The sequence below is a fragment of the Streptopelia decaocto genome, assembly GCF_964273445.1.
Source record: "Streptopelia decaocto genome assembly, chromosome: 17".
In the NCBI taxonomy this organism is placed as follows: domain Eukaryota; kingdom Metazoa; phylum Chordata; class Aves; order Columbiformes; family Columbidae; genus Streptopelia; species Streptopelia decaocto.
This window is the reverse complement of record NC_138672.1, coordinates 8,658,842-8,686,173: the sequence shown is the minus strand read 5'-3', so window position 1 is coordinate 8,686,173 and position 27,332 is coordinate 8,658,842. Positions and strand designations below refer to the sequence as shown.

The window sequence follows — 27,332 nt, the reverse complement described above, 5'->3', positions numbered from 1 at the left end:
TTTTGACCCTCCCCTTTCTCATTTGCTTAAAGTCTGATGTATTCTGTTTTGGTTATTAACTTTTCTATGTTAATTGGAATTATAATGAACCATCTCAAGCTCTTTGATACACAAACACACATTGCCTTGCTTTAGTCTCGGAGTTCGTGGTCGTGTTTTATTAATGCCGGCCCACGTGACAAGCGATGCTCTCAGACGACTCCTGTGCGGAGTCCCCTCTGGGTCTTGGGTTTCACTCGTGGTCCTTGCAGCAATGTCACGCCAATGGATCCACATTTCCAAGCCTGTGTAATGAGAGGAAATAGATTCAGCTCAGTGCCCGAGCGTTTTAATGAGTCATCAATGTGTGGCATCTCTACATTAAATTTGATGAGGTTTTTATTGTTCTAAGACACAACCATTACCCAGGAAGGCAGCAATTGATCTGGAGTGTCTCTCCTTGTCGGGTGACCTGCTGGTTAGAGGCTGTGATCTCTCATTCAGCTTTATCAGGCAAAAGGCCAAAGCAGAGGGAAAGCTGAGTCCTCCCAGGCGAGCGCATCCCTCGGCCCCATCCCACGCCCCGTGGGACCAGTGACTCCAGTGTACAGCCCAGCCCCACTCCAGCCCTCCCACTGCTGCCGGTGTCAGCTTTAAAAGCCCATGTCCAGATAACTTAACATGCAGGAGGTCATTAGAGCCGCCTGGGAAGGCTCCCAGCCTGGCAGCTCTTGGGTCCGAACTTGCAGGATGTGTGAGCTGAACCCCCATGGTGTCCTGGGCTCCCTGCCCAGGAGCCGGGTGTGCACCTCAACCCACCCGCAGCTCCGTGCATCTTCCCAAAGGAGGGGGCAGCATCTCCACCCCTTTGCCTGAGGCTGCTGGCTGGTTCCTTGACCTGCTGCACTCCGAGATCCTTGTCTGACAGCGTCAGATGGGTGTCCCTGCTCCGCCAGCCCTGGCTGCCTGGGGAGACGTCTGGCTGTGTTACAAAAGCCCCTTGGGAACAGATTTTTGCCTTGCCCCACTTCTAACCTCCTCCAAGCACAGATTCACCCGCTTCTCCTCCTCTCTTGGCTTTGTTTCCTCATTGTCAGGGGAAAGAAGCAGAGCTGCCAGCATGGCAAGAAGGCAAATGATCCTCACCGGGGGGGTAGGAGGGGGTCCTTAGTTAACGAGTTCTGCCTGTGTCTATTAGAGATGAAACCCCAGGTTGCTGGCGTGCACAAGTGGAGCTCCTGAGCTTTTCTGTACAGAAGGAATTTGCAGTGGAACAGCATAACACGGGCAGGTCAGCTTGAAAACAGCTGAACTTTGCAGATAAGCAATGAGAATTTATTTAAAGAGAAAAAAATTATGTATATCTCTCCCCCTCCTTCAGTTTCTCCCCAGTCGTTGCTCATAAATCCAGGCGAGGAGCAAGGATCCAGCTTTCCGCTCATTGCTCCGGGTGTTTATTTTAAGACTTCAATGAGATGTAGAAATGCCAGTTCCCTGACTCTGAGACTCCAACTGCTCAGGGCTGACGCAGAGTCGCTTCCCACAGGCCGGCTGCCGGGAGGAGCACCCGGAGGGTGCGGGACGTGGGCTCAGCCCCTTTCCTGGAAGGCAGAGCAGCAGCAGAAGGTTTCTGCCCACCTGTGAGCTCTTGCCGGAGCTAACGCTGGCACAATTGCACTAGTGCTAGCATGGGAGCATCTTGTGCTGGAGACGAGACTCAGGTGACCCTGCAAACCCCCCTGGAATAAAAAGAGCTAAGGGTGCGGTAATGCATGGGGATCCGGAGCATGCTGTGAGCCCCAGTGAAGGGCTTGTTTTAATGGATAGTGCTCAGATGTGTCCCCCAGGCCGCAGCTTGGCAGTGCTGGATGCCATACGAACACCAGCAGCAGCATTAATCCCCCGCCGGCTGCTGCTGGCCCCATCCTCTGCAGAGCCGCACGTCCAAACCCTCCTGGCAATGTGCTAAAACTACCGTGGCCTTTCACTGCCACTGATGACCATGGCTGCAAAGCCAGTCCTAAAGGCAAGATAAGCTATGTTTTGCAGAGCTCCGAAAGCAGCAGTGCCTGACATTTGTGGCGGGGAGCCGGGGGAAGCAGCTGCCTCCATCGGCAGGAGGTGAGGGCTGCCTGCCTGGAACAAAGCTTGACTTACAGGTAAGTGGGTTTAAACAGAACTGATGCACCAAATGAGGGATTGAAGCAGGCTGCACCCCTCCAAGCTATAATCCATTGCCTCGCTAACTTAAATGGAAATTCAATTTGGGTGAGGGCGGGGAGGGAAGGGAAGCTGCTCTCTGTTCCCGCAGCAGGGCACAGCTCTCCATGCCCCGGGGGCTCTGCTGTTCGCAGCCCCCATCCACGGTCAGCCAGCACCTGGATCGAATTTGCCTCGGCGCTGATGAGGTTAGATAGTGTCTGACTCAGGCTGGACCTGACGTGGTGTGAGAAGGGGGAAGAGAGGGCTGGCATGTAGGGGAGATGCTCACATGGATGGACAATTGTTTGGGTCTCAGGGACCCCTACCATGATCAATGCTGTGTGCAATTTCTCTGGCCAGATCCACCTCTCACCCTTCATACCAGAGCTGTAGAGTCTGCATGATGCTTGTGGCTTGTAACAACTATTTGATATATGTCCTGGAGTCAGGAGAATTGTTTGTCCTTTTAAAAGTATTACTTTGCTCAGTCTCATTCCCATAACAAACCAAAAGGGATGTGCAGGTTGCTTGTTGTCTTTGTCATGCACTGGGGCTGCAAATCTGAGTTTGCATTTGCCCAGCAGAGGCACAGGTGAGTATTTAATGTCTCTGTGTCACAGTGTGAACGATTTGGGCTGGTTATCTCTGAGCTGTGTTTGTTTTGCATGGGAATCTCCCCAGGTGACTGCAGCAGTTGGTCTTTAACCAGCAGATGTGCTGGACACAAACCAAGAGAGGACACTTGGAGGAGATCATGACCCAGCAGCGGTGGGTGGGAAGACCCATTCCCTCCTCCTTCCATGTGAGTTTGTGCCTTACAGCACAAGAGCAACAAACGCTCTAACGTCCCCCTTGCTGAGCCTCTGCTGGTTCCAGCTTCTTGCTTTCTCTTAACCTGTTTCTCTTTGGGAGGTGCTGCCTTGCCAAGGCCCCTTCCCACCAGGCTGCCTGCACAGCTCAGCATCCCGGAGAAATTCCCTCCCCGGTGCTGCCGCAGCTGAGCCACCTAATGAAATCTAGTTGCCTGTGCATGCTATATTAGGGTTACCATGGATATGGTGCCACAAACACGGGGCTGTGGCTTTGTTATATAAACAGGAGAGATTGCCACAAATACCCAAAATATCCGAAAAGGACAGGAAGAGACAAAAGCATTCTCTGGGTTTGTTTATAAAGGGTTGTGTGTTCCAGCGAAAGAGGTTTGTGTTGGCATTGAGAAGTGGTGGTCTTGGACTTGGGAGCTCTGAAGACTCTTTCTGATCTTCACCAGCATCGTTCTAAAATTACCAAAAAGTTGCTGCTGGCCCTGCTTGTGCCCAAGAGCTGGGCTCCCTGCGGATCACGGTGTGAGGTGCATCTTTGCTCAACCTCAAGTTCATCCTGGCTGAGCTTCACATAGATCTTGGCCCTACTGTATTTCTACCACATGCAAAGAGATCCTGCAGCTGGTGGGGCCAGGACTGGTGATGGTGGTGGAGACAAAGAGTCATCAGCTCTGCCAGAACTGCCCACACCTGACCCTGCTCAGCAGGACCATCCAGCTAATCTTGTACCATCTCAAGTACAGAAAGTCCCTTGTACAGTTTGAGGAATCATGTAATTTGAAGAAAAAAACTGCTCTAGGAATGGAGGTGGGATGTAAGGGAGACAGAGACATCAGAGTGGCTAAAATTGTATTGCACTCCCACTCCCCTGCCAATAAAACCACCATAAATAAAGTGGCTTTGCAATAACCATCTCCACGCATTGTAGCATAGATTCACATCTCCCTGCAAAAGATGGTCCAAGCAGGATAAACCCTGCTCTAGCCTCCTTCTGCAAGAGAGGCAAGACAAGCTAGCTTGGGATGACCGTTGATCCACTTACTTTCTCACCTATCACTTTCCGTGTGAGTCCAAGCAGACCTCTTTCCATGGTTTGTTAGCTGATGTGGTGGAGAATACCAAGCTCAGTGAGGAACGACCTGCTTTAGCATTTAAAACCACACCAAACCAAGTTTTTGCTCTTCAGCTGTATGACCCCCTGCAGCGCCCTCCCACATTACCTGCCATCCCTGATTTTGCAAGACCCATGTTAATTTTCACAAAGTGACCTCTCACATCTCCAGAGCGGCGGGGAAGAGTTCTTTGCTTTGGCAGAAAACAACAGCAAAAGGAGCTGGGATCTGCTGTGGGCATGGGTCCAGGGGAAGGGCTCTGTGCCAGGTGGGTTTTCAGAGTGCTGGGGTGGTGCTGAGCCCTTCTGCATGGGGCTCTGCTCTTTGATGCCTTTCTTCTTGCTTTTCCTCTAGCCATCGCTTTCTGGCACTAAGCTGCTTCCTAAAGATTACACAGCAAGCCAGGATCAACATCAAGAGGAGCTGATCCAGGAGAGGACACGGGGCCAAAAGAGCCTGAGGAGTTTGAAGATGGAACTTGATCAGCTTAGCAAAAGGATTGGTGTGTTGAATGATAAAGGCTGCCGGCCCGGCACGCTCGAGGTTTGTAACAGACAAGTTAGCAGAAGGTCTAATAAGGGCTAAAAATAGTGGATAATTTACTTTGGAAAACTCAACGTGGTTTCTGCCCAAATCAGTGCTGTACACCACAACAGCAGGTGCAAGGGGGACATGAGCAAGGTCTCATTTGTGGGCAGTTATTAGGGCTGTGAACCACAGCCAGGTGGTTCCTACATTGTGGGTGCTTAAAGGGAGGGGTAGAAAAGCTGCTGTGGAAGAGCACAAACCTGGGGATCAAGCTGCTTTTTCTCACCTAAATAAAAAGTTTGCATTTAAACCCAGCGAAGATGACTGGGGTGCTGTGAGGGCGTGCTCACACCCCCATGAGAGGAGGACAATGCAGTGGGGACCTTTGAGGCTGCTGTCATGGGTATTTGGGATCAGCCTGAAGACCACCTGAGAGAAGGCACCTCCAAACTCATGGGGAAGAGGCAGAGCGAAGGACCAGCCACTTCCACCAGGAGCAGGCAGCAGCTGTCTCTCCAAGGAGGTAAGCTTCGTCCTGCAAAGTGGGGAGCTTCAAGCAAAAACAATACCAGAGACCTGCAAAGGAAAAGTCCCTGCCTTTAGAAGTGGAAAAAAGACAGTATTTGGCAGGTGATGACAGGGTCGTGTTGTCATTGTACCTGGCTGCTGCATCAAAGCCGCTCCCAGCCTGCTGCTGTGTTCGCTGCTGCTTGTCCCTGCGAAACCCCCGGGGGTGGTTTATTAGAGCCCTGACGCTGTGTTTCCAAGCTGGAGCAGAGCACTGTGATCCTTCAGTGACATGAAGTGCCCTCTGCCACAGCAGAGAATGTGTGAACTCACCGAAGGATTTACACTGGGAATAACCCATGGGTGGTGGTGGAGGAAAGCAGGTGATTATACCTGAACACTATACTTAAAACCTACAAATGATTTGGCTCCTGGCTGCTGCTGGGCTGTTTATCCCACAGATTTGGCAGGAACAGGACACTTCCCAAATGGCAAGGGAGGGGTGATGAAAGTTGTGGCTTGTCAGCTGCCAGGGTATCGACTGGCTCCCGAACTGCAGATACTAATGAACACTTTCCTTCTGTAAAAATTTATGTTGCAAAGCCTATGGGATCACAACTGTTTGTGCAGCCCCTCGCACAGTGAAACCACGCTTACAACAGAGCTCTTGCACATTGCTGCAATATAGAAATATACTATAAAAACCTTTGTCTTCTTTATAGGTAACTGATCTTCACATAATTGCTCTTAGAGTAAGTGGAACTCGTGTTAGTCCAGAAAACAGGTCTATATTTGCTCAAGGCAGGCCATGAATTTGCTAAGTCCTTGTTCTAATGTTGTTTTTCCTTGCTTGTATCCCGGGCACAGGTGAGTGGAGAATTGCTTTGACACACTCACTGGGAAGCAAGGAGGCTGTTTATTGCAGCACGGAAACCAAAATGAATGGCCCAAGCAAAGAACCTCCATCGTTCATATTTCAGAACAAAGGTACAATGATAAATTGCTAGACAATGACGTTTGACCCATAACAGTAATAAAAAGCTAAAATTGTTTTCTTTTTTTTCCTGGCATAGCTTTTCAATATCTTTCACACATAGTCCAAGCAACCTTGAAACAAAAGTGAACAGGAACCGTGATACAAACAGTTCAGTACTAACTGATAGTCTGTAATAATTAAACAATAATAGTCTTAAGTAGACTCTCTCAACATAAACTACATTTTGTCCCCTTGCTTTCATTTCTTGTCATTAGACTGGGTAGCTTGCCTTTCAGATCTCTGCACAGGCGTTTGAACTGCGTGCAGAGTGTGCTGAAATTACTGCCAGTAATTAGTTTATTTAGAGAGCAATTAATTAAATGCAACTGTTTCCCTCTCTATAGATTAAAAGAGTGCTATAAGCGATTCCGTCTTAAAAAGAGCAGATGTGCTATAAAAGGACCAGAGACTAATTATTCTCATCAGTCAACAAGGACAGAACAAGTATCGATGGGCTAAAACTGCCTAAGAGAAAAAATTAAGTTAGCTCTTGGGAATAAGTTTGGGACTGCAAATGCAAGTCAGGCCAGGGAAATGAGTGCTGCGGGACAGAAGTCACGCGTCCCCACTGACAGGAGCACTCCAGGCTGAATGTACTCGTCTTCCCATCATCACCAGGAGGCTGGAAGAGGCATGGCCCACAGAAGGGTCCATGTCACCCAAGGAGTTTGACAGCTTGCAGATGATGTGGGTGACAGCAACCGAGGCCGATGGCAGTGGGTGTGATTAGGGAGGACTGGCAGAGCCTCCCGAGACAGGTCGAGCATCCTCTGTGCCCGGGGGAGTGAGAGTGATGCAGAGAGCCCAGGGATGAGCAGCTGCTGAGCCCGGGGGATGCAGTGGGAGAGCTGGGGCACTTCTTGCTTCCTTGTCACAGCATCTTGGGGAGAGGGGGACAACCTCTGTGCGTGTTTGTGACAGTCCTTTCCGCGCTGGTGCCTGTGCAGGTTGCTCATCTGCTACAGGGGTAATGGTGACTCAAATTGCCAGGTTTTGTCCCAAGTTGTGCTGTTACCAAACGCTGCTTTTTTCAGCTCTGGGACGTGACAACCACCCTGACACCAACAAAGTCTTGGGAATCACCACTGCTGGTGCCAAACGTGCCCTGTACAGCGTCGGTGTTGTCAGAGAAAGCTGTGGGCAAGGACTCTAAAATAGCTGAAGTTGTGCTGGAACGGGCATGGATTTGGGAAGAGATGCTCCCATCCCAGGATGGCTGACACTGAAACCAGACGGTACATGGGACAAAGTCACATCACGTGTAAAATGTCACAGCACTCTTGTGAGGCTAAATGGGGGATGCTGCGGGGTTTGCCTCGGTTTGCAGCCCCTGTTGGGGGGGCCTGGGGTGGGATGCCTTCCCTGTGCCAGCACCGGGGATGAAGATTCTCTCGGGCAAACCGGCGTGTCCCCTGGCTCTGTGGGGGGGTGACCCGGTTCTACGAATGGGTCCTTGGGTCCGGCCCTTCTTCTCCCCCCAGTGCGGGAGCCGAGACCCGACTGCGGGGCAGACCCGCATCCCGGGGGTGCGGGACACACACACACACACCCCCGCCGTGTCCGCCTCCCGCTCCGGCGCGGCCCGGGGGGATGGGGGGCGGTGCGGGGGGGCCGGCAGCACGCGTCGCTGCCCGTGCGGCCCCGGTGCGGGGCTCGGGGGGAGGTGGGGGGGCGCCGCTCCGCTCCGTTCCCGCCGCCGTCATTGGCGGCCCCGGCGGCGCTGGGGCGCGGGGCGGGGAGGGAGGGAGCGCTCCCCCGCAGAGCCGCTGCTGCCGGGCCCGGCCATGTGCCGAGAGGGTGGCTGCTGCCGGCTGGGCTGCTCGGCACCGTGAGCTGGCGTCTTTTTATTTTTGCGTTGAGGCTCTCCGAGCCGGAGACTTCGGGAAACGCGGTCCTCACCCGAGAGATCCGGCACAATTCCCCCGTTTGAAGGTAAGCGGGGAGGGGAAAGGGCAGCGGCGCGGAGGCTCCGCCGCTCGCTGAGGGACCTTCCCCGGCTTCACCCGGAGTCCTGCTCCCCGTCCTTCGCAACGCTGGGGTCTTTGGCGATGCTTTCGCCTTGTTTACTTCTCTCTCTCTCCCCCCTCCTCCTCTTCCCGGTGCATCCTAAACTGCTTTTTAGCAGGGGTGGGATTGCTGCTCCGGGGCAACCGGCAGCTAAGCCCCGCATCCCGGGGAAACACCGGCAAGGGGAGCAGGCAGAGGAGACCCCGGCTGCGAGAGTTGGGGCTGGGAAGGGATTTGGAGGGGGGAGACAGAGCGAATAGGGACATGGAGAACAGCACGGCATCCGCTCCCCGATAGCCTGTCTCGGGAGGCTGGTTAAGTCCCACCACCTTAGACCAGGATGAAAAATATAAGGGTGCTCCAGGCTTGTTTTTTTCTGGTTCTGCAGCATCTTTAGTTTCAAAACTGTGCCTTTGAAGGAGATCAGGAAAGCATCTCTCAGGGATGTGGTGGGAAAGCTGCCCCCATCCTGTGCCCTGCCTGGGTGTGCGGGTTGTGTCCTTCTGTGCCCGGGGGACAGCTCGTGGGGCTGGGACTGGCCTCTGGGTAGGCTGGCTGGGCATCTCACCTGGAGCCGTGTGTCTAAGACAAGGGTTTGTTCCTATCTTGTGTCCTGGCCCCAAAGGACATAGAAACCCCCCATCCATCCAGATGAGTTTGTAGAGAGCACCCCAGGCCCAGGTTAGGCAGCAAACCAGCTCACTGGCTCACACACCATGAAGCAATGGTGATGGAGAGGAATCCAGAAGTAAATGTGAGGAAGGCGATAGCATAATTATTTGTAGGTTGGTGTTGGCAGTATTTGGTTAAAACAGCAGCTGTCTAGGTCTGCGCTCTCAGAAACACATGGACGTTGTTCGGTGCATTAAAAGGTAGTCTGCAGGCTCGGGGGGGCTGTGGGAGGGAGAAAGAAATCCCCCAAGGGAAGATGGCTTTTCATTTCCCTGTATCGAGTGGTTTCAGACAGGATTATTTATATTTGACATAACAGATCACCAAACTAGGAAGGTAGTGGGGGTGTGCTCATACTCATTAAGGTAGACAGTTTTCTGACAGAATAAATTAAAGGTAAGAGAAGACTGCACTTGGAGGTTCAACAGATTGTCTTCCAGCCTAAAATGAGCAGTGAAATCAGCATAAAACCTAGATGGTAAAATCATGCGCTTCAGTCATTCATGATGGATGCCTGTCGTTTTAGGAAACCTGGCAAAGATCCCAATGTTCAGAGTGCAGACAGTGCTCCTGAGTGACCTCGTTTGAGCAAAAGTACCCAGAACGAAGGGGGTTTTTTAGTAATTGTATCTTGTTGTCAAGTATTCCTGTTAAGGGAAAATAGTTTACATGAATTGTGCATGAACTAAGTGCCTGAACTATCCACACACCTGTATTTAAGCACGTGGCCCGTTGCAGTGGCGTTTAGATAACGAAAGGTTGTTTGCAACCTTTTGTGGTTGGTTTTCATCTATTCTGAAATGAGCAGAGAGATGCATTACGGCTGTCAGTTGGTGAAAAGAGATTTCAAACACCTTAAAGACCATGCAGCTGTAATTAGAAGTGTAACCTCCTTCCTCTGCGTGTCAGGATTGCTGTTCAGAACGATGACAGGACCTCTTAGGGAATGGTGCTGTTGCTCAGTAGATATAAAGAACTTCAACAAAATCCCCCACAAAGTGGCTTGTGTTGATTTATCACCCTTCAGTATGTTGGTTGTCACTTATGAAAGATGTGGGGATGCGAAGGGAAAGGAAAGAAACAGCATTTGTTCCTTTCTGCTGTCTTGTCAGTGAATGCAGATTACAAATACAGGCAGTTCTTAAATACCTGAGCCTACCTGAGCACAAAAGAGTTGCAGAACATTACCAGTGCCGTGGTTACTGGCTGTATCTCTGCTGTGTTTCTCTTTGCTTTCCAGCAAAGCCTGGTAGTTCGATCTTTTTCCATTGAGACTGCAGCAGTCCCAAAACGCTCGTGTAGGTGACACAAGAGCTAAACCTGAAGGTTTAGGCTCACAAGCCTTGCGATCTCAGGAGAACACATTCCAAAGTGGCTGAGGGACAGTGGACCCGCTCGCTGTCAGTGGCATGTTGACCCAAGTCTTTCTAGAAGTATTCCCATGTCTAAAGCTGAAGAATATTTGCCCACCCTGCAGCTGTACCTAAGCACCCTCCTTAGCATCATTTAAAAGTTTTGCTGGAGGCAGATGCAAAGAGATAAAGGTGCTTAATGCCCTCGGGCATTTATGTGCAGCTTAGAGAACTTAGTTGCATCCTCATGAGCTGAAGAAGCCTGTGCCACTGACCTTTGGGCACAGCAGGTTATGTCCTCGCTGCCCAGCACGTGGGTCCATGAGGGGTTTTGCAGCTGGCCAAGCTGTGAGGTATTTATGTAACTTGGAGATTTTCATTTGGCTGCGCAGTGCTTAGCGGTATTAGTGCTGGTGTAAGAGATGGGGATAACTCGGTGCCTTCTCACTCATCGTGTTCTGGTACCTGGCTGTCGTGTTGTCATGGATATGGAGAAGGACGTGGCCAGTGAAGAGGTGCTTGTTGCTGGCAGGGCTCTGGCAGGCACAGCTTGTGATGCAACTTAGAACATTGAAGAAGAGCAGGGAAGGAATGAAGGAGAAGTGGCAGGTGTTGAGGTTGAACTTGCAGCTTGTTCCCATTCTAATTTACACTTCTTCCCGTGTCGTTGTCTGTTATCTCCTCATCACCTAATTTATTACAGTAGGCAGGAGTGGTTTGTCCTTTGCCTGAGAAAAAAGTATATATCCCAGCACCACACATTGGCAGAGGGATGACAAATATGTTGGGTGATGGACTCTGATCCTCTTCAGACCTTCAAGCTACAGATCACAGCTGAGGCCAATCTGTCAAGGCTGGGATGTCAGGAACCTGGGGAGCCTGTGATCCCCACGAGAACAGCCCCGGGCAGAGGTCAGCTGGGAAGATCAGGAAACAAATTACAAGTCATAATAATATTTTGATGCATCCTTGAACCCACTTCTCCCTTGAAAGCTTAATAATAGCCATGACTTGTTCAGGGCAGCAGAGCAAGGACCTGGCTCCCATGGACTGTGCGGTTCTCAAGGTGCCCGTGTCAGAGGCAGCGTGGAGGTGGGATGGGAGCGGGGCTGATTTAGACCAAAATCTAAACACCGAAGATTTTGTCTTGTCCTCCTTGGCCAGGAGTGTGGATTTCTCAGTGGAATCAGGGGGACAACAGTGTAAGCATCAGCCTGGGATGCTCTTGGGAGATGCTGGCATCTCCCTGGCTGTGTACTCATGCTCCTCTTGGCAGAGCACGGAGTGGAGACAAGATTAGAGCTGGGCTGGAGGGGGTTCGTTTACTCTGTCACTTCAGACAGAGTTTGATCTTGCTTGTTGAAACAAGCACCCATGGTGGGCCAGAGCTGGTGTTTGGCTTCATTCAGAATAATGGCACAAGACGGGCCGAGACATCTTCCTTGAGTTCACTTGGCCCTGAAGGCAACTCCTCATCTCTTACCTCCAGGACAAAAGCCACCCGCAGCGACATGTCACCCAGCATGGCAGATTGTGAGCTTGCTGAGCTTTGCTTGACAGCAACGCTGATTTTCTCCCCAGCTGGAAAGCGTGTGCTGCTTGTACCTGCCCATGGGCTGCAGGAGGGATGCTGAGCTGAAGGTGCACACAGCTCTGCCGCCCTGGGAAACGTCTCTCTGGTCCCCAGCTTTTAGCAAAGAGATGAAAACTTGTCACATTCTCTCTGCAACAATATCTGACGTTATCCAAGCAATTTGCCCTTGGTGTTGTTTCCAGAAATAGTTAGGCCTACGGTAGACACGGGTGACATCTGGATGCATTACTGTTGAGTTCAGAAACATTCAGTAAACAAGACAGGATCTATTGTTTAAAGGTTATTTCAAAAGACTCCTAGTGAGTTATCTGGCTGTGCAATGGAGAAAGCCTTAATGGCACTGTGATAATTGCCTTTTTGTGAAGGACATTTTAGAGGAAAGTTGCCAGAAACTCAAAAGCAAGTCTCAGCCCATCCTTGTCAGGCCAGGGACCTGATCCAACCTGAAAACGTGAGTTTTTCTTTTTAGTTCAGTCAGATCAAGCCTGGGAATTGTGCACCTGGCTGTGGGAAGAGCAGGCTGGGGGGCACAGACGGGGGATGTAGGGGAGACCACCAGCAGTTCAACAGTCAAAAAAAGTCTCAGATCAGCATAATAGGGCAGCAGGGTTCACATCAGCAGGGGGGGGGAGAGAAAGAGTCCTCCCTGAGGCTTTGAAAAGAAAATAAATGTTATTAGAAGCGGGTAAAGCAATAGCCTCTGAGCACCTGAGATGAGGGTGGGCGGCTCTGCAGGGAGAGGGGGGCTCAGCGAGGCCGCTGGAGGAGACACTCAGCAGCCCACGTCTTTATTTGTCACGTCCCTGTTCACTTAATAGCCTTCTTATTGAAAAAAAGGCTGGTGAATTTTTGGCAGAAGGAAAGCACCAGCCATCATCCCCTGCCCGCACCCAGGTGACAAGGATGCTGCTCACATGCGGCAGAAGGAAGGAGATGTGGCTTTGCTGTCACTCACACCAGCCTCGCATCTGCACGCTTTCCTGCCAGAAATCTCTCCTGGCTCCTTACCTTGGCCCCAGGGCAAACAGAGTTAATTCTCACCGTTAATTTTATGCCCCTCTGAGAGCCGTGATGGGGAGAAAATCATGTCATGGTCTCCCCCATTGTTCTCCAGCCCAGGCTCTTCCAAGGCTGCACTGGTTGGCCTCTCTTGGGCAGGGGATAAATGAGATGATCCTCTCGCCAGGCAGGGGATGAAGCCCTTGGCACCACCAGCTCCAGGTGTGGCTTTGAGGCCACTCTATGGCTTTTCTATAGGTACAAGTTCATCAAAGGGTCTGAGCCGCCGAAGCTCATAAGCTCATTATATTGGGGGAATTGCAAGCAGCAGGTGCACCACACGGCTGGGATTTCCTTCCTTTCTGCTGGAGGGAGCTGGTAGCAATCTGGGAGGAAAAGCCCTTTGTGGTTTCATTTTCTTCTATGCAGAACAGTCCCGTGTTCCTCAGCTGCCTGAAAATCTAGGCTGGACAATAATGAACAAAAGTGGCCTCTTGTAGCACTGCCTGCTCTGCTCATACCTGCGGAGCTGGCATCAGTCAAAGCCATGTTGTCTCTTTATTCACTTGGAGTTTCGAGCTGTTTGAGGTTAAAGGGGAAAACACATCAGCATTAATGAAAGGAAACTGGCTGCCTGGGGGAAGATAAATACCCAGGATTCTGGGTGATGTGGCTGCTTTGAAACCCTCTGGGGACAGCACAGCCTTGTGATGGATCCAGAAGTTGTTATTGCCCTCGACCTCTCCCCATCTTGGGTCACTTAGACTGAAGTTGATCAAAATGAGATTCAAAGACTCATAAACTGGCACCAATCACAACAGGGAGATGTCTTAGATTTTGTTGTAAAGGATGATACACAGGCTCCATCGAGGCGGGTGTTTGCTGTGATGATGCCGGAGCGTGCCTGGAGACAGAGGGTGTTCACAGGCAAGTGCCAGACGAGTCCCTGAAGCGGCTGCGCTACAGCATGTGAATCTCAGATCTGCTAAAACATCCACTTACAGGCACCGTTTCCTGTGAGAAAAATAGCTTACCTACAAATAGCTTTGCTTATTTTTATTCCCAGTATTCCACCTTCGCTCCTCTGGGTTGTTTGGGTTTTTTTCCCTAGGAAATAACACAGTATTTTCTGAGCTGACCAGCAGGGACAGTGCAATCCCAGTACAGAGCCCACGTTTGATCCCCATTTAAGCAGAGGTTGTTGCTTGGGCTTTGCCATGCAGTCTACAGCTGGATTTTTTTTGCTCTCAGTGTGGATTTGTTTTAAGACCAGTCGTGGGTCCTGTCTGAGCTTTGGCAAACCGTTAACTCTCTCCTTTACTTGTTACCAGCCTTCGTTGCTGGATTACAGCTTGTGCGTTTCACAGATGCTCGTTCTTCCTTCCCACAAACACCGTGGGATGGATTACAGGGTACAGACAAGGTTTACTTAAGAAAAACATCCCGACCCTTAAATATTTAAATCGATTCAACCCTTAAATATTTAAATTGATTGACAGTCAAGAGCAGCTCTCCTTTGATGCAAATAACTGCTGCGATTTGGCTCCACTGTAAAATCGGCTGGAGAAAGCAGCCGCAGAACAATAGCATGCACGTTGTTGCTCTTTAGTTAACACAATATACGTGAGTTACATAGCGAGACGTGATGCCTTTTGTGGTGATCCAAGCTATACTCCCCCTGCAGAAAATAATATAGTATTGAGGCTGCCAGAGGCTCATTTTTGGAGCAAGTGCTGTGGGAGGGTGGCCTGGGCAATGCGTGGCCTGGCTGCTGGGGATCTGTTCCCTGTCCCTCTGCAAGGCATGCGAGCGGGGATTTACAGGGATGCAATTTCTAAGGCTCTAATATGGAAGGAAAAGGAGGTGTCTCGGTTTGATTGGTGTCGCCTGCTGGGTAGCTAAGCCCCGGGAAGATTAGTGGTGGGATCTGGGGAAAAATAGCCGTGCTGCGAGAGTGGGAGTGGAGTCGGATAAAAAGTGTTGATTTGTGCTTGCTGTTAGGCAAATTTTGAGTTTTTATTGTTATATTACACAAAGGAGGGACCGGGGGGAGTAATTCAAACTTTTGTCGGTCCCATGGGTTTCCTTCGCAACTGCTTTCCTTGTGCAAACAGGGACAGGCAAGAAGCTGCTGCTCGTGGCCACAGCTCTGCCAGGAACGTGTGTCCCCCCCATTCCCCATCCAAATGCACTGAAGTCTTCAAAAGGTGTTTCTCAAACCCCTCCACGGCTGCTTCAACCCAGGTCCGTGGGTGGGATGAGCCCGGCTGCTCTTTATCCCTCCCGGGCAGCCTGGATGTGACATCCCCTGGGCAGGCAGCGCCTCCTGAGATAAAGACAAGCATAATATTTATGCAATTAATATTAAGACAGTTCCAGCTTGCTTTTTCTGATTTGCAACAGTTTAGCATTACTGACTTCCCAAGGATTATTTCTGATTCTCACGGTAGCTCGTGGGAGCAGATTCAGCCCACAGAAAGTGGGGTTTTCTTGGGTGCGCATATTTTCCCTTGCGTTTCTGGCATCACATCTTTGTTTTTGGTGTATTTTTAAATAAAACAACATAGGTTACAGAAAACACAAAACTGTGATACTGGTTTCTGAGAAACCAAGCACTGATCTTAATTGCTTTCTGGCTACCTTTGTAAATATTATGATATATTGGCAGACCAAGGGTTGGCTTTTAAAATACTGTCTGATTTGATTGGTAGTAAATATAAAACATGAATATTGCTGGGCTATGGCTGCAGAGGATTAGAGTTGCCCAGCCTCAGAAATGTGTAACACCGGCACGCTGTTGCTGTAGCCAGTGCTGGGTTTTGCTCAAAAAGAGAAGGTTTCCAAAACTGAATACAAAGGAGAACATTTGCAGGAACCTGAAAAGAAAAAGTGCTTTGGTTGATAGGGATGCTAACATTGCCATGTAACCCAAACATCACAAACTTGTGTGGTTTCATGATGTCCTAATTAAACCAGCCAGAAGCAGAACTGAGGCACCGTGTGATCGCAGCAGAAATTCCAGGGCTCCCATGTGCTGCCTGGTCTCTCCGCTGTCAAGCCCAGAAGCAGAGGCAGCCAGGTTGCAGGGTGGTTTATTCAACAGGCCGGTGGTTTGGGAAGCAGTGAATATATTCCCAGTTCCCAGAGGAGACCCTGGTCTGTTTAACCTTGCGAGGGGCATCTCCTGCTGGCAGAGCTGCATTGCGAGCGGGGTGTCTGCGTTTTGATGAGCTAACCAGGCACAGGGCAGCGAAGATGCTCGCATTTGCAGGTCTGGGTTTTGTAAGACTTAAATTTATCCATTAAGCAGGTTTGTGCCTGGTTTACCATTGAGGCAGGCTGTTAATAGCATGCTCGTTGTGTTTCTACAGCATCGACATGGCCAGGGTGATGTCTAGAGAGCTACTTTGGTTATGGGTTCCCATTTCATCCCAACAGCTCTGGGGCAGAAAGTGTTATTTAATGGTATGACACACCTGCTTCCCAACGAGCTCAAGCAAACATGTTCAAGTGCCGTGAGCTCGCTGTGCAAGTGAAAAAAGGTGCAATTCAGCTGGGATTCGGGAGTGAAGTTGGGGCAGCACTGGGGTGCGAGTCTCCTCCTGCTTTCCAGGAGGGTTGGAGGCATTTTTGCCTGCGCATCCTTGGGGGTTATGGGCAGATGTGGTGGGAACAGCCTGCCTCGGTTTCCCGTGTTGGCGGTAGCCTTGCTTTGTCTCCTGGGGCTGGCGAGGGGACGGCGGAGCCTGCGTGCGGGGAGCAGGAACCCCCGCGGCCCTCTCAATGGCCTCTCGAGTATCCAGGAGTCATTTCAAAGACAGGGCTTGCGGCGTCCCGGTGCTGACGCTGGGCAAAAAGATCCATCACGTGTGTTTTGATTTCTGAAAGATGCTGTCCCTGGGAACAGTCGATATTTCAAACATTTGATCGCAGCAGCTCTGTTAAGCCCACGTGGTTTTGAGTAGAGCAATTTGTGTGAAGGTTTTCTCGGTGTCTTTGTTCATCTAATGACAGTTATCAGCTGAGCTGTATGAATTACTTTATCTTTTCCACTTTTTTTTGCTTATGATTTTGTTGCTGTGGGGTTTCTTTTTCCTCTGAGTTAAATACTTCCCTCTCTCATCTCCCAGGAAAAGCTGTAACAAAATTAAGGTGAGGACAAAAAGGAAAATTTACTGGAACCGGTTCAGTGTAAGTTGCCAAGAATCCGAAAATTACCCTCTCAGACGGGTCTGTATTAATTCCCCTGATGCAGCAATGATAAATCCTTATTTAAAAGGATAACATAAGGAGATTTTACTGCCTGTAGGAAAACTCCTGGTCACAAGCAGTGAGGCAGCCCATCGCCCTCTTGTTCATGATCAGAGCAGTTTGCAATTGTGCGCGTCCTTCCCCGCGAGCCGTGGTGCTGACACCAGCCCAAAGTGACGTTGTCCAAGGCACAGATATGAAGCAAGACAAGCCCCACGTTGCCAGGTCTTGGGGACAGTGCCTCTGCATTGGCGGCAGCACTAAATCTCTGCAGGTCCACTGCATTATTTCCAAAATCACTGAGTTCTCTCTCCCCTCTTCTCTTCTTTATTCACACACCACACTACCTTGCTGGGCTGGAGTGGGAAAAACACTCTGTTTGCTTCGCGTTCCATGGGTTGAACCTGAGCTTTTGCCAGAGCAATGTAAAGCTGTAGCTATGGAAACTCCCTACCCTTTTTTCTTGTGATTTTTTTTTCTTTAAGGCAGCAATGTATATCTCTGTGGAGATCCCAGCTGGGGCTGCTGTTGCCTGAGTGGTTGTTCAGGCAGCCCTGAGAGCTCATCCCTGGGACATGCTGGGTGGTCGCTTTCAAAATCCAGGTGAATGGAGCAATTCTGGAAAGAGTTGCTCTTTCAGAAGGATAAATTCCCTTTTTTCCACCTTTGGTACTGTGCTGTCCCGTGGGATTGTGATGGAGAAGGAGCAAGACCTGCTCAGTGAATTGCAGGAAAAAGTACTGGTCAGGAGTAAGATTTGTTAGTTCTCAGTAATCCAATACAAGCTTTTCGGGTTGGCCAGGGGACATTTCCAGCCTGCAAAACTGTCCTGCTAGAAGTTGGCTCCCCACCCCACTTTATTTCCCACTCAGCAGTGATTACAGTAGCTTATCTGAAGCTGCTAATACCAAAACCTGCTCTCTCTAATGCTAATATCTCAGGGAGACTAAATCATAATTCAGGAGGTGATTAAATGATGCAGGGTGGAAAGACAGCCTGTCTTTCTTCCTTTTTTTCTTTTTTTTTTTGAAGGAGTTTAGGCTGCTTATGTGTGTTTGGGATTACAGCCTGCTTTCCAGCTCATGTATGGAAATAATTCCTGGTACTTAAGCAAAGTGTGATTGTTTGGGCAGTGAAAGGTGGGACTGGGGAGGGTAAAACCCTCTGGCGTGGTTTGACAGCAGCTCTCGAATCCTGACAGAGCCCGACTGGCCGTGCCAGTTCACCCTGCACGGGGTTGGACCTGCAGGCAAGTCCATCGTGTCTGTCCCAGTTCCTTCCTTAGGCCTGGCTTTGGGTTTACCTCCCCTGGACTGAGGCCAGCATAGGGCTGGTATGCAGGGATGCAGCGCTGGGCAGTGCTGAGTTGCTAGTATGCTATTGATACTGATTGCATCCCTATTGATACTGATTGCATCCCTATCGATACCAATAGCATCCCTAACAATACCAACAGCATCCCTATGGATGCTTTTTAGGATGTGGTTGTACAGTTTTACAGAGGGTCAGAATGGCAGAACAGTGTGAATATACCCTGCTTTATTCCAGACCATGCTGAGGTGTCTGCAGACACTTTCCCTAATCCCAGGGAGACAGCAGCACCTTCGTGATGTCCCAGGGGCACTGGAAGGGACATTCCCAAGGGCAGCACACACACCATCCAGGTGATTCAGCATTTTCCCCTGTCCTTCCCCAGCCGCACCGTTGCACTCCGTTTAGCATCTGCAGTCATTTAAATTCATGCCTGGAGTTGTGCTTAGTAAGCCTCAATGCTGCTTTGATGAGCTGTGCAAATATTATTTTTCATTAGGCGTGATTTGGTTGTATTAAATGACATTATTGCCTCATTATTGCAGAGCACATATTCCCTCTTGTGCCCTGCTGGGGCAGGCAGCCCCGAGACCAATTCGCTTTGAAGGCAGCCTGCTTAAGTGTGCTGAAAATTCAGACGGCTCGCTAAGTGCCAATCTCTGTTTTAAAACCTAATAGTGATAATTGGCAGAAGGGGATCCCTCATTGTCCCATGAACTTCTGGGTTTTTTAAGCTTGTGGAAAACTGAACATTTGGAGTGGCTGTTGGTGTGTGATGTCTCTCCTGAATAGCCTGGGCCCCCTTTGCTGGGTTTTGGGGGTGATGAGCAGCTCTTGTGCAGGACAGCCTGGCAGGGACACGCATACGGTGTGTCCTCAGCATATGGAAAAAAACCTACACGACTCATTGGAAAAGCAGTGGCTTTTCTAGGAGTTTTTGGGCTGCTGTGCCGTATTTAACAAAACACTTTGGATTATAAAATTGTGGGGTTTAATGATACATGTGATCGTTATTATATCCGGTTATATGGGATGATAATCAGAGCAGACAGGAGCAGGTTGCTGTGGCATTTGATCGTCTCCGTTCCCCAGCTCAGCCATCGGCACCGCTCGGGGAGCACCAAGGGAGCGTTTCTTGGCTGTGAGGGGCTGAGAATGGACACAGAGGAGGGGAACAGTCCCTGGCCCTTCCAGACCTTTGGAGGAGTTTATAGTGGGTTATGATTGATGCAAATCCAGGGGATACATCCCCGTATCAGCCCAGTGCTCATTGTACATGAGCCTGAACCTCCAGGCTGAACTCTCACTGCCAGGGCACTAAAACCTGCACAAGAGAGCACCGAGCCAGTGCCTGCGGGTGGAGAGGGTTCTCCCGCACCCCAGCTCTCATCACCTTCCCATTGCCGTGGTGTTGTCCGCCTGCCCTAGGCTGTTCCCAGTCATCCTGCAAGCCCTGGTCCCCAGCACAGCCCCGAGCTGCCACCCCAGCCCTGCCCAAGCCACCCTGTGCAGTGGGATCCTGTTCTGCAGAGCTCAGCACTATTCCAGCCATGTCCCATCTGCTGAATAATTTATCAGGCACTCTGGATAGATTGCCTTTGAAATGTGTTGTTTCTGGTCTGGACATCAGTGGGAGCTGAAATATCAGGGTCTGTCCCAGCAGGGTCACTGCAGGCTTAGCTGAACCGTCAGCTGTGTGTCACTTCTGTAAGGATATCAATGACCTCTGTAATTGGCTTCAACCCAGGTAACTGCTCTAAAGCCACCAGAAGGGGACATGCAGTTTCAAGTGGGTGTAAAATGTTTTGCTTCTCATTCTGATTTGTCATTTGAAAGCCCATGGCAGTGTCACAGGCTGCAGGTGCCAGCCCAGACCTGGCTGCATCTCCCAGGTGCTGGAGCCCTCTTCAGTGTCCATAAACTCACTTCCAAAAATCCTTCTTATTCCAGGGACTGTCACTAGTGGTGCAAACCCCCATTTTCAACACAGGGAAAGCACCGAGTGCAGGAGCCGCTCTGCAAAAGACCAGTGTCCGAGCAGATACTGGGGTGAGTGCAGTCCCAGTGGGTGCAGATGCAGCCTCCAGCACCCCAAAGGACCTGTCTGCTATGGATGAGACCATGAAATTGTGAGTAGCATTCTCCAAACAGGGCACTTCAGGGAGTTAAGTGCCCTCTGCTTATAAAATGTTGAAAAGCAACTTGGAGTACGGGGTGCCTGGAGGTGCAGGGGGTCCCACATGGGCAGCACTTGTGCTGAGATGAGGAAGCATTGATTGATGAGACGTGTCTCATCTTGTCCTTGTGTTGTGTGCTCAGCTGCTCTTGTCAAAGCGATGGGTCTGCAGACACTGAGCCCCCACGTGCCCCTTCCTCAGCCCACCCTCCATCAAACCTGGCTGTTTCAATCCCTGCTCTTTGCATAGAGCATCAGCCCCCAGGCCAGGAGTGCGAGAGAGAGAAAGCAAACAAAAGTGATGCAGGCCTTCTGCTTGAAAGTGTTTTTCATATGGAAAGCCACGTTCTCTGCCTGTGTTTCTGGCAGCTGCTCTGTCCGCTGGCTCCGTAAACGCAAAGTCTTCTGCTGGCACGCTGCCCAGCTGTTCCTAGCAGCCCGGCTCTTATTCATTGACTGGGTAGGATTACAGGAACTGGGGGAAATGCAGAAATAAGGCTGTATTTGCCACAAAACTGGGTTTTTGGCTTCTAACTTATTTGCTGCTTTCCCACCTCCGGATGCTCTCCAGGGTTTGCCCTTGGGCAGAGCTGTAGCACTGACGTGGCACCAGTGGGGCAACAGGGGACCGTAAGCCAGGCTCACCCTGAAACTTTGTAGCATCAAGAGCTCAGGTTCAGTGTCCTCTGCACTGGCCAGTTTGTTATAGTGGGATTTCTTGTTACTCATGGCCACGGTCCTGGACCCTCAATGCTGCCTGCATCGAGCTCCAGGCTGGAAAGCAGCAGTGGCAGCAAGACCCAGCAGCTGTGGGAAGCAGCATCTCAGACACTTGGCATCATCACTCATGTGCTCTCTCATGTCACCGGCCTCTTGCTGAGCTCTTGTCCTTTCTTCTGAAGGAGGGCTTGGTCAGAAGCATCAGCATCAGGGTTTGTTGTGCATGGATGAGCTTGGAAACAGCCCTGTCACCCACTCAGGATGAGACTTGCAGAGCTCATGACCCTCCATCTCAGAGGGTCAGATTTGTGCTCAGCTGCTCAACTCCCAGTTTCCACATAGGTCTTAATCTTCCCAACCTGAACATCCCCCCCCGTTGAGGTCTCTCCCTTGGCTCTTCTCCCCAGAGCGACCCAGCAAGCTGACCCCCCAGCAGCCATCGCTCATGGTGCTTGGAGGAGGCTCAGAGCTGGCAGAGGGACCCTGCCCGGGGGGCCATGCAGGGTCGCTCCCCCCTCGGAGGCCATTCTGGGTGCAGGAGGACACCCCCGCACAGCGCCGCGCAACTCGGCCAAGCACACAGCACAGCCAGGGCTGTGCTAGCGCAGAGCAGAGCCAGGACGGTGTCACTTCAGGACACGCTGCTGTCCTCCTCCACTCCCAGGGAAATGTGGGGTGAGGTTTTTTTCCCCTTTTTCTTTCTCCTTTTTGCATTTTGACCATTTGGAAGCCCGGGGCAGAGCTGATCCCCACTCCCCACCACGCATGAGACCCCTGTTGTGATCAGCAGAACGGCGGTCAGAGCTTTCATGTGGGTCTGAGCCGAGCATCCCTCGTGTGTGGGCTGTTTCTGGCTGCGTGTTTATTCTGTGTGTTTTTTATGGTGGGGTCCAAGCTCCTGCCTGCTCCAGGTGCTGGGGCACCAGGTGTGAGCAATCCTCCCAGCACTCATGTCTGTGCTGCCAGTTGTTGCTTCTTACCTCATTTGGCTACTTTACATCTCCAGCTTCTGCAGACGGGTGAATAAGGGCAATTCCCAGCTTCCTCGTTAAGTAGAGAGCTGTGCTGCTTCTGGCTGCAGAGAATGCAGGTCCCAGGGCTGCTGGGGGATGCAGGTAGCACTGCAGGAGGACAAGCCCTGGGCTACAGCTCTTCACAGGTAAGACAGGGTCTCCTTGTGCAAGCAGTGTTTCAGTGGGACCCGCTCTCCCTTTATTTGGTGCTTGCCATGATGGCACTTACAGCGACTGCAAACGGCTTTGGGTTGACTGTGTTGCCCTGGCGATGGGATGGGATGGACAGAAGTCTCTTTCAGGTAGAGGTCTGGCCTGAAGATTGTTCTTAAGACCTGTAAATCCCAGGAGATGGCTTAGGTGGGCACTTAAGGGTCTCTTAGAGAAATCTCACTGTGGTCTTCTCAGCATTCCCTGGCTCTCATTCTCCCACAGCTTCAGCAGGAAGGGTCAGGCCAGCCTCCAGCTGTGGCTGGGGTGCCCCAGCACCTGGAGCTCAGCGTTTTGGAGCCGTGGTTAGCTCGGTGTTCACTGGAGCCCTCGGATGGGCTGAGCTCAGCCTCCCCAGCTGCTCTGGAGCCTTCCTCCCACGCAGGCATCCCGAGAGGCCCTGGCTGCACAGCCAGTCTGTCCTGTCTCTGCAGAGCTGGCCTGGGAGCGAGATGCAGCTGTGAGCAGCCTCTCCCTGCTCCGGGCATCCTCAGCAGTCCGGGGGTTGCTGGGGTGGGGTGATTTCTCAGCCTCCCCTCTTCCTTCTCCTTTCTGCATTGCCAAGTGCAATTCTGTTCTGTTCTCTGTTGCTTATGGGTTGGGCTGCAGCATGTCGGGAAGGTCCCTTGGTCCCTCGTGCCAGTGCCCAGAGGTAGTGGGGAGCAGAGGCTGCTGCAGCTCTGGCTCCTCGTGAGCAGGACAACCTCAAAGCCCATGTCCTCAGCTATGGCAGGGATGTGCAGGGGTGTCAGTGGGAAGGAAGCTACTGAGCCAGGACTGGAGCTGATGGGAGCTCTACTTGTGTCTTCTCCAGGTTGAAAGGAATAGAAAAGGCCATTTTTTTTTCCCTCTGAGACATCCCAGCCACTGCAGAGATGGTGCCACTGTAGCTGCAGCAATAGGTGTCCTGCCAAAAGCAGGCAGGCAGCAGGGGATTGTGTCTAAATCCAAACAGCTCGTCCCAGAGCAGCCTGTAGCAACCATGCAGTGACATGTCTTTGGTTTTTGCAGCACAACCTGCCTTTTGCACACTGGCAAGATAAAGCAGGTTGCTGGGGAAGGGGGAGGCATTGCACCCAAGCTCCCCTGTGCCCAAACTAGCTCTGAGTAACCCCAAGAGGCACCATCCCCTGTCACCCCATGGCGCTGGGGACCACTGCCCTACAGCAAAGGGCTCCTGAGCCAGGGGCAAACAGCTTGTGTGGGGTTAGCATCCCACCGCAGCCCCTTCCCTGCTGTCTGGCAGTGATGGAGGACGTGCTGGGGGCTGGATTTGGATGGGGCAGAGGGGCTGGGGGGGTTCAGGCATCCTCGGTAGCTCGAGGGCTCCTAATGTTACCAAGGGGTGAGGATGGAGCCAAGCGACCGTCTGCTGGGACCGCATCTCCCGGTGCCTGCGTTCCTCATACCAGGGCTCCTGCATACTTTCTCCAAGACCACAGCAGAGCTGCAAAGCACTTCCTTTTACCAGGATATTTATTACTAAATATATGAATCTGGGAGCCTGTGGAGCGTGAAATTAGGAACAAATGTATAAAGGAGGTCTAGACAGGAATTGTTCTGCTTATGGGCCACCACACGCTCTGCTTTCCTCCCCCTTTGCAGAGTTTAATGCTTCCAGGTACGCAGCTTTAATCAGACAAGTATGTTATGGGAGGAAAAAGAGCGAAATGCAAATGGTCTTGCCCTGGGTGGAGTGGTGGCTGTGATGCTGTGTCTGGCTGACCGTGACTGGATAGAAACCACAAAAACTTGCTTTGTGCTACCCTGGCTTGTCCCCTGGGTAGGTGGCTGTTTAATTAACTGGTGAGGAAGCCGAGGAGCCATCCCTGGCAGAGCCCTACCTGCCACCTTTCATCTTGGGATGCTGGTCCTCTCTGATGGGTGCAGCACCCGTCTCTGAGAGGCTGCAGGGCTGAGCATCCCTCTTTAAACTGGAACCATAGTTTCTAAACCACTAATGCATTTTTTTGCAAACCCTTACTCTGACTGTGTTCCTTCCCCCCGAGCCTCCTCAGAGTATTTTGCCCAAGCACTGAGGGCAGGATTTGGCTCAGTGCTTGCCCGTGGCCGCATGGTGCTAGAAGGCATTCAGACGTCGTTATAAATTACCTTCCCTCCTACAGCGCTGCTCAGCAGCAACATAAAATGCGATACTGCTTTATCCATTCAGCACTTACTCAACTTTAGCAGGACATTAAGCGCCTGAAAATATGACACCGATTTATTTTCTTTGGAAGGAGGTTAAATCCCTGACAGATACGTTTGCTTTTCCTCGGGTGCTGAAGTAATTTGGGGCTGGGGTGGCTGGTTTTTTTGTTTTAACCTGATAGCGTGAGCTGGACGCCAGCTTTGTTAAAGCGCTCGTAGAGTAGGTGGCCAGAGTATGATTTCTCTCTTAATTTATGTCACTTCTCATGTTCCCAGCCTGATGCTTGCAGCACTAAAGGGCTGCTGGAGCTTTAGCTGCAGAGCAGTGCCGGTGTCGGGGCCGCTGTCTGCACAGCTGCAGGTGTGTGCAGGCAGGTCCGTGTCTCCCCAGCATCATAGGATCATAAAATAATAGTCTGGGTTGGAAGGGACCCTGTGGCAAAGAGCTTGCTCTCATTCTGCTGCGGCTTGGCCGTGGTGAAGGCGAGGAGCTCGGCGCTCGCTATGCCGGGCAGACACATCCCGGAGCCCAGCTCGCTGCTCGGGGAGGGAGAGCGCCTGTCCCTGCAGTCATTAAAGGCTCACTTAGCAGCTCCAGTTATTCCAAATTAAAATAACACATTGTTTTCATGGAGAAAATGGATTATAGGCTCAGAGAAAAAATGTGTACAGCTCAGAAATCCTTACTGCAAAGCTCCTTCCCCCATCACCACAGCTCTAGGCCACCAGGTAGGAGCCGGGGGGGTGCACTGGGTGCCACGGACACTGGGCAGAAGGTTTTATTTCCCTTGGGTTCCCCCTCCCACTTGCAGATCAGCCCAGGGTGACCCCAGAGCTGCTGCTCACTAAATGTCGCAGCACCAGCTGATCCCCCACTGCACCCTGTCACCCCGTGTGCTCACTTTTACAGGCTGTTAATGGAGAAGAGGGCGGATGACAGCCGGGACCGTGGTCATCACAGGTGGAATATTAGCAACTGTCATTTTGCTTTGTATCATCGCTGTCCTCTGCTACTGTAGACTCCAGGTAAGGCTGGGGGGTGGGATGTGACCCCAAAGGGTGCTGCTGTGGTGGCAGGAGCCCGTGGGCAGCCTGCTGTCCCCTCCTTGCTGATCCCATGTGCTGACACACATGGGGCAGCCCCTTGGTGACAGGGGAGGCGGTTTGGGATGTTGTCTGAGCCCCGGCCCTGCGCGGCCATCCCGTTTCAGTACTACTGCTGCAAGAAGGATGAATCCGAGGAAGATGAGGAGGAGCCCGACTTCGCCGTGCACTCCCACATCCCGCCGCTCCACTGCAACCGCAACGTAGTGCTGACCAACGGGCCGTCGCTCTATGCGTCCTCGTCACCCTTCGGCAAGAAGCCGGCGCAGAACCGACCCAGCTGCCCCAGCTGCACGCCCTTCGAGCCCCCCACCTTCTTCCTGCAGGAGCCCCCCGAGGAGCTGCACAACGGGGGGGACCGGGTGAGCTACAAGACGGTGAGCCAGGAGGATCTGGATCTGCCGGTGAGCGTGGCCAACCTGCAAGCCCTCAACCCCAACCGCCTCTCGGCCATGCGGGAAGCCTTCTCCCGCAGCCGCAGCATCAGCACCGATGTGTGAGGCGCTGGCTGCTCGCCCAGCCCCGGAGCATCACATCGCACCTCGCCGCTGCTGCCGGGGCTTGGAACGTCAGGGAGAACTTTTGGGAATCCATAGGAGCGTTTTGAAAAAGGAAAAGAAGAAAATAATTGAATGTATTCCTACGTTCTGTGGGCAGAGATGTGCTAAATGGTGATATAAAGGGGTAGCAAAAAAAATAACCAAAAGAGGAGTGAGGGGGAGGATGGTTGCAGCTGGGATGCAAGGTTTTCTAGCGCTGTGTTGCATTTTTTTTTCTCTTTTATAAACAGGATTTTGATATTGTGCATCCTTTTATACAGAGTAAACATCCCCTCCTCCTCAACATTCAGCTGGAGCACTGATGACAAGCAAGTAATGGGGCATAGGGTTGGGTGCCAAGTGGGTCACACAGCACATCGGTGGGTACCTGGTGGCCTGGTGTGGGGACACTCTGTGGCCGACGGCTCCTGGGTCCCGTAGCAAAGCAGGGCTGTGGTTGCCCACCCCTCTGCCACCCCCTCCTGCACTGCTCCGTGTGTGTGTGATGTGCACAGTCCTGCCCTATCCCCATTCCTCAAGTTGGTTGTTTATTCCTGGGTGACAGGCACGATCCCCGCAGGGTTAGGATGGCCGGTGGGTGCAGAGCCTGTCCCTGGCGCAGCCCCGCAGCCCCTCAATGGAGCTGGGCTGGGCAGGTTGCAAACCCATTGCATTACCTGGCTGTGGAAATTTGGATGGAGGAATACACCTGTACCCACCCCGAATAATCAGCATCCCTGCTCCAAAGAATGCCATACGTGACTTCTGAGCGAGAGCTGGGCAAGCAAGAGTGTGACTGTGTATGTCCCCACTCCCCCTGCATGCACATTTTTACATGCATTTGTGGGTTTTGTTTGTTTTTAAAAAAGACATGACACTTTCTCCCCACCCAGGAATGGATCAAAACTCTTTAGCTTTAGGCAAAGCCACATCTTTTGCATTTTTCATCGAGCCATTTCCCACAGCCGGGCAGCCTGGACCCAGCCAGGGCAAAGCAGCAGGTACAGACCCTCTGCACTAAACCAGCTGCAAAGGAGCCGTTCGG

The 27,332-nt window shown here is 51.6% G+C and overlaps 1 protein-coding gene across 1 annotated transcript in view; it reads left to right on the top strand.

Moving 5' to 3' along the window:
* Positions 1-7,987: 7,987 nt before the first annotated feature.
* Positions 7,988-27,332, top strand: part of FAM163B (family with sequence similarity 163 member B) — a 19,723-nt gene continuing 378 nt past the window's right edge. The window contains exons 1-3 of the mRNA XM_082067523.1: positions 7,988-8,120; positions 25,555-25,670; positions 25,856-27,332. The exon at positions 25,856-27,332 is cut by the window's right edge and continues 378 nt beyond it. Of these exons, the coding sequence (XP_081923649.1) occupies positions 25,578-25,670; positions 25,856-26,248 (486 nt within the window). The 5' untranslated portion in view covers positions 7,988-8,120; positions 25,555-25,577 and the 3' untranslated portion in view covers positions 26,249-27,332. The remainder of the gene's footprint in view (positions 8,121-25,554; positions 25,671-25,855) is intronic.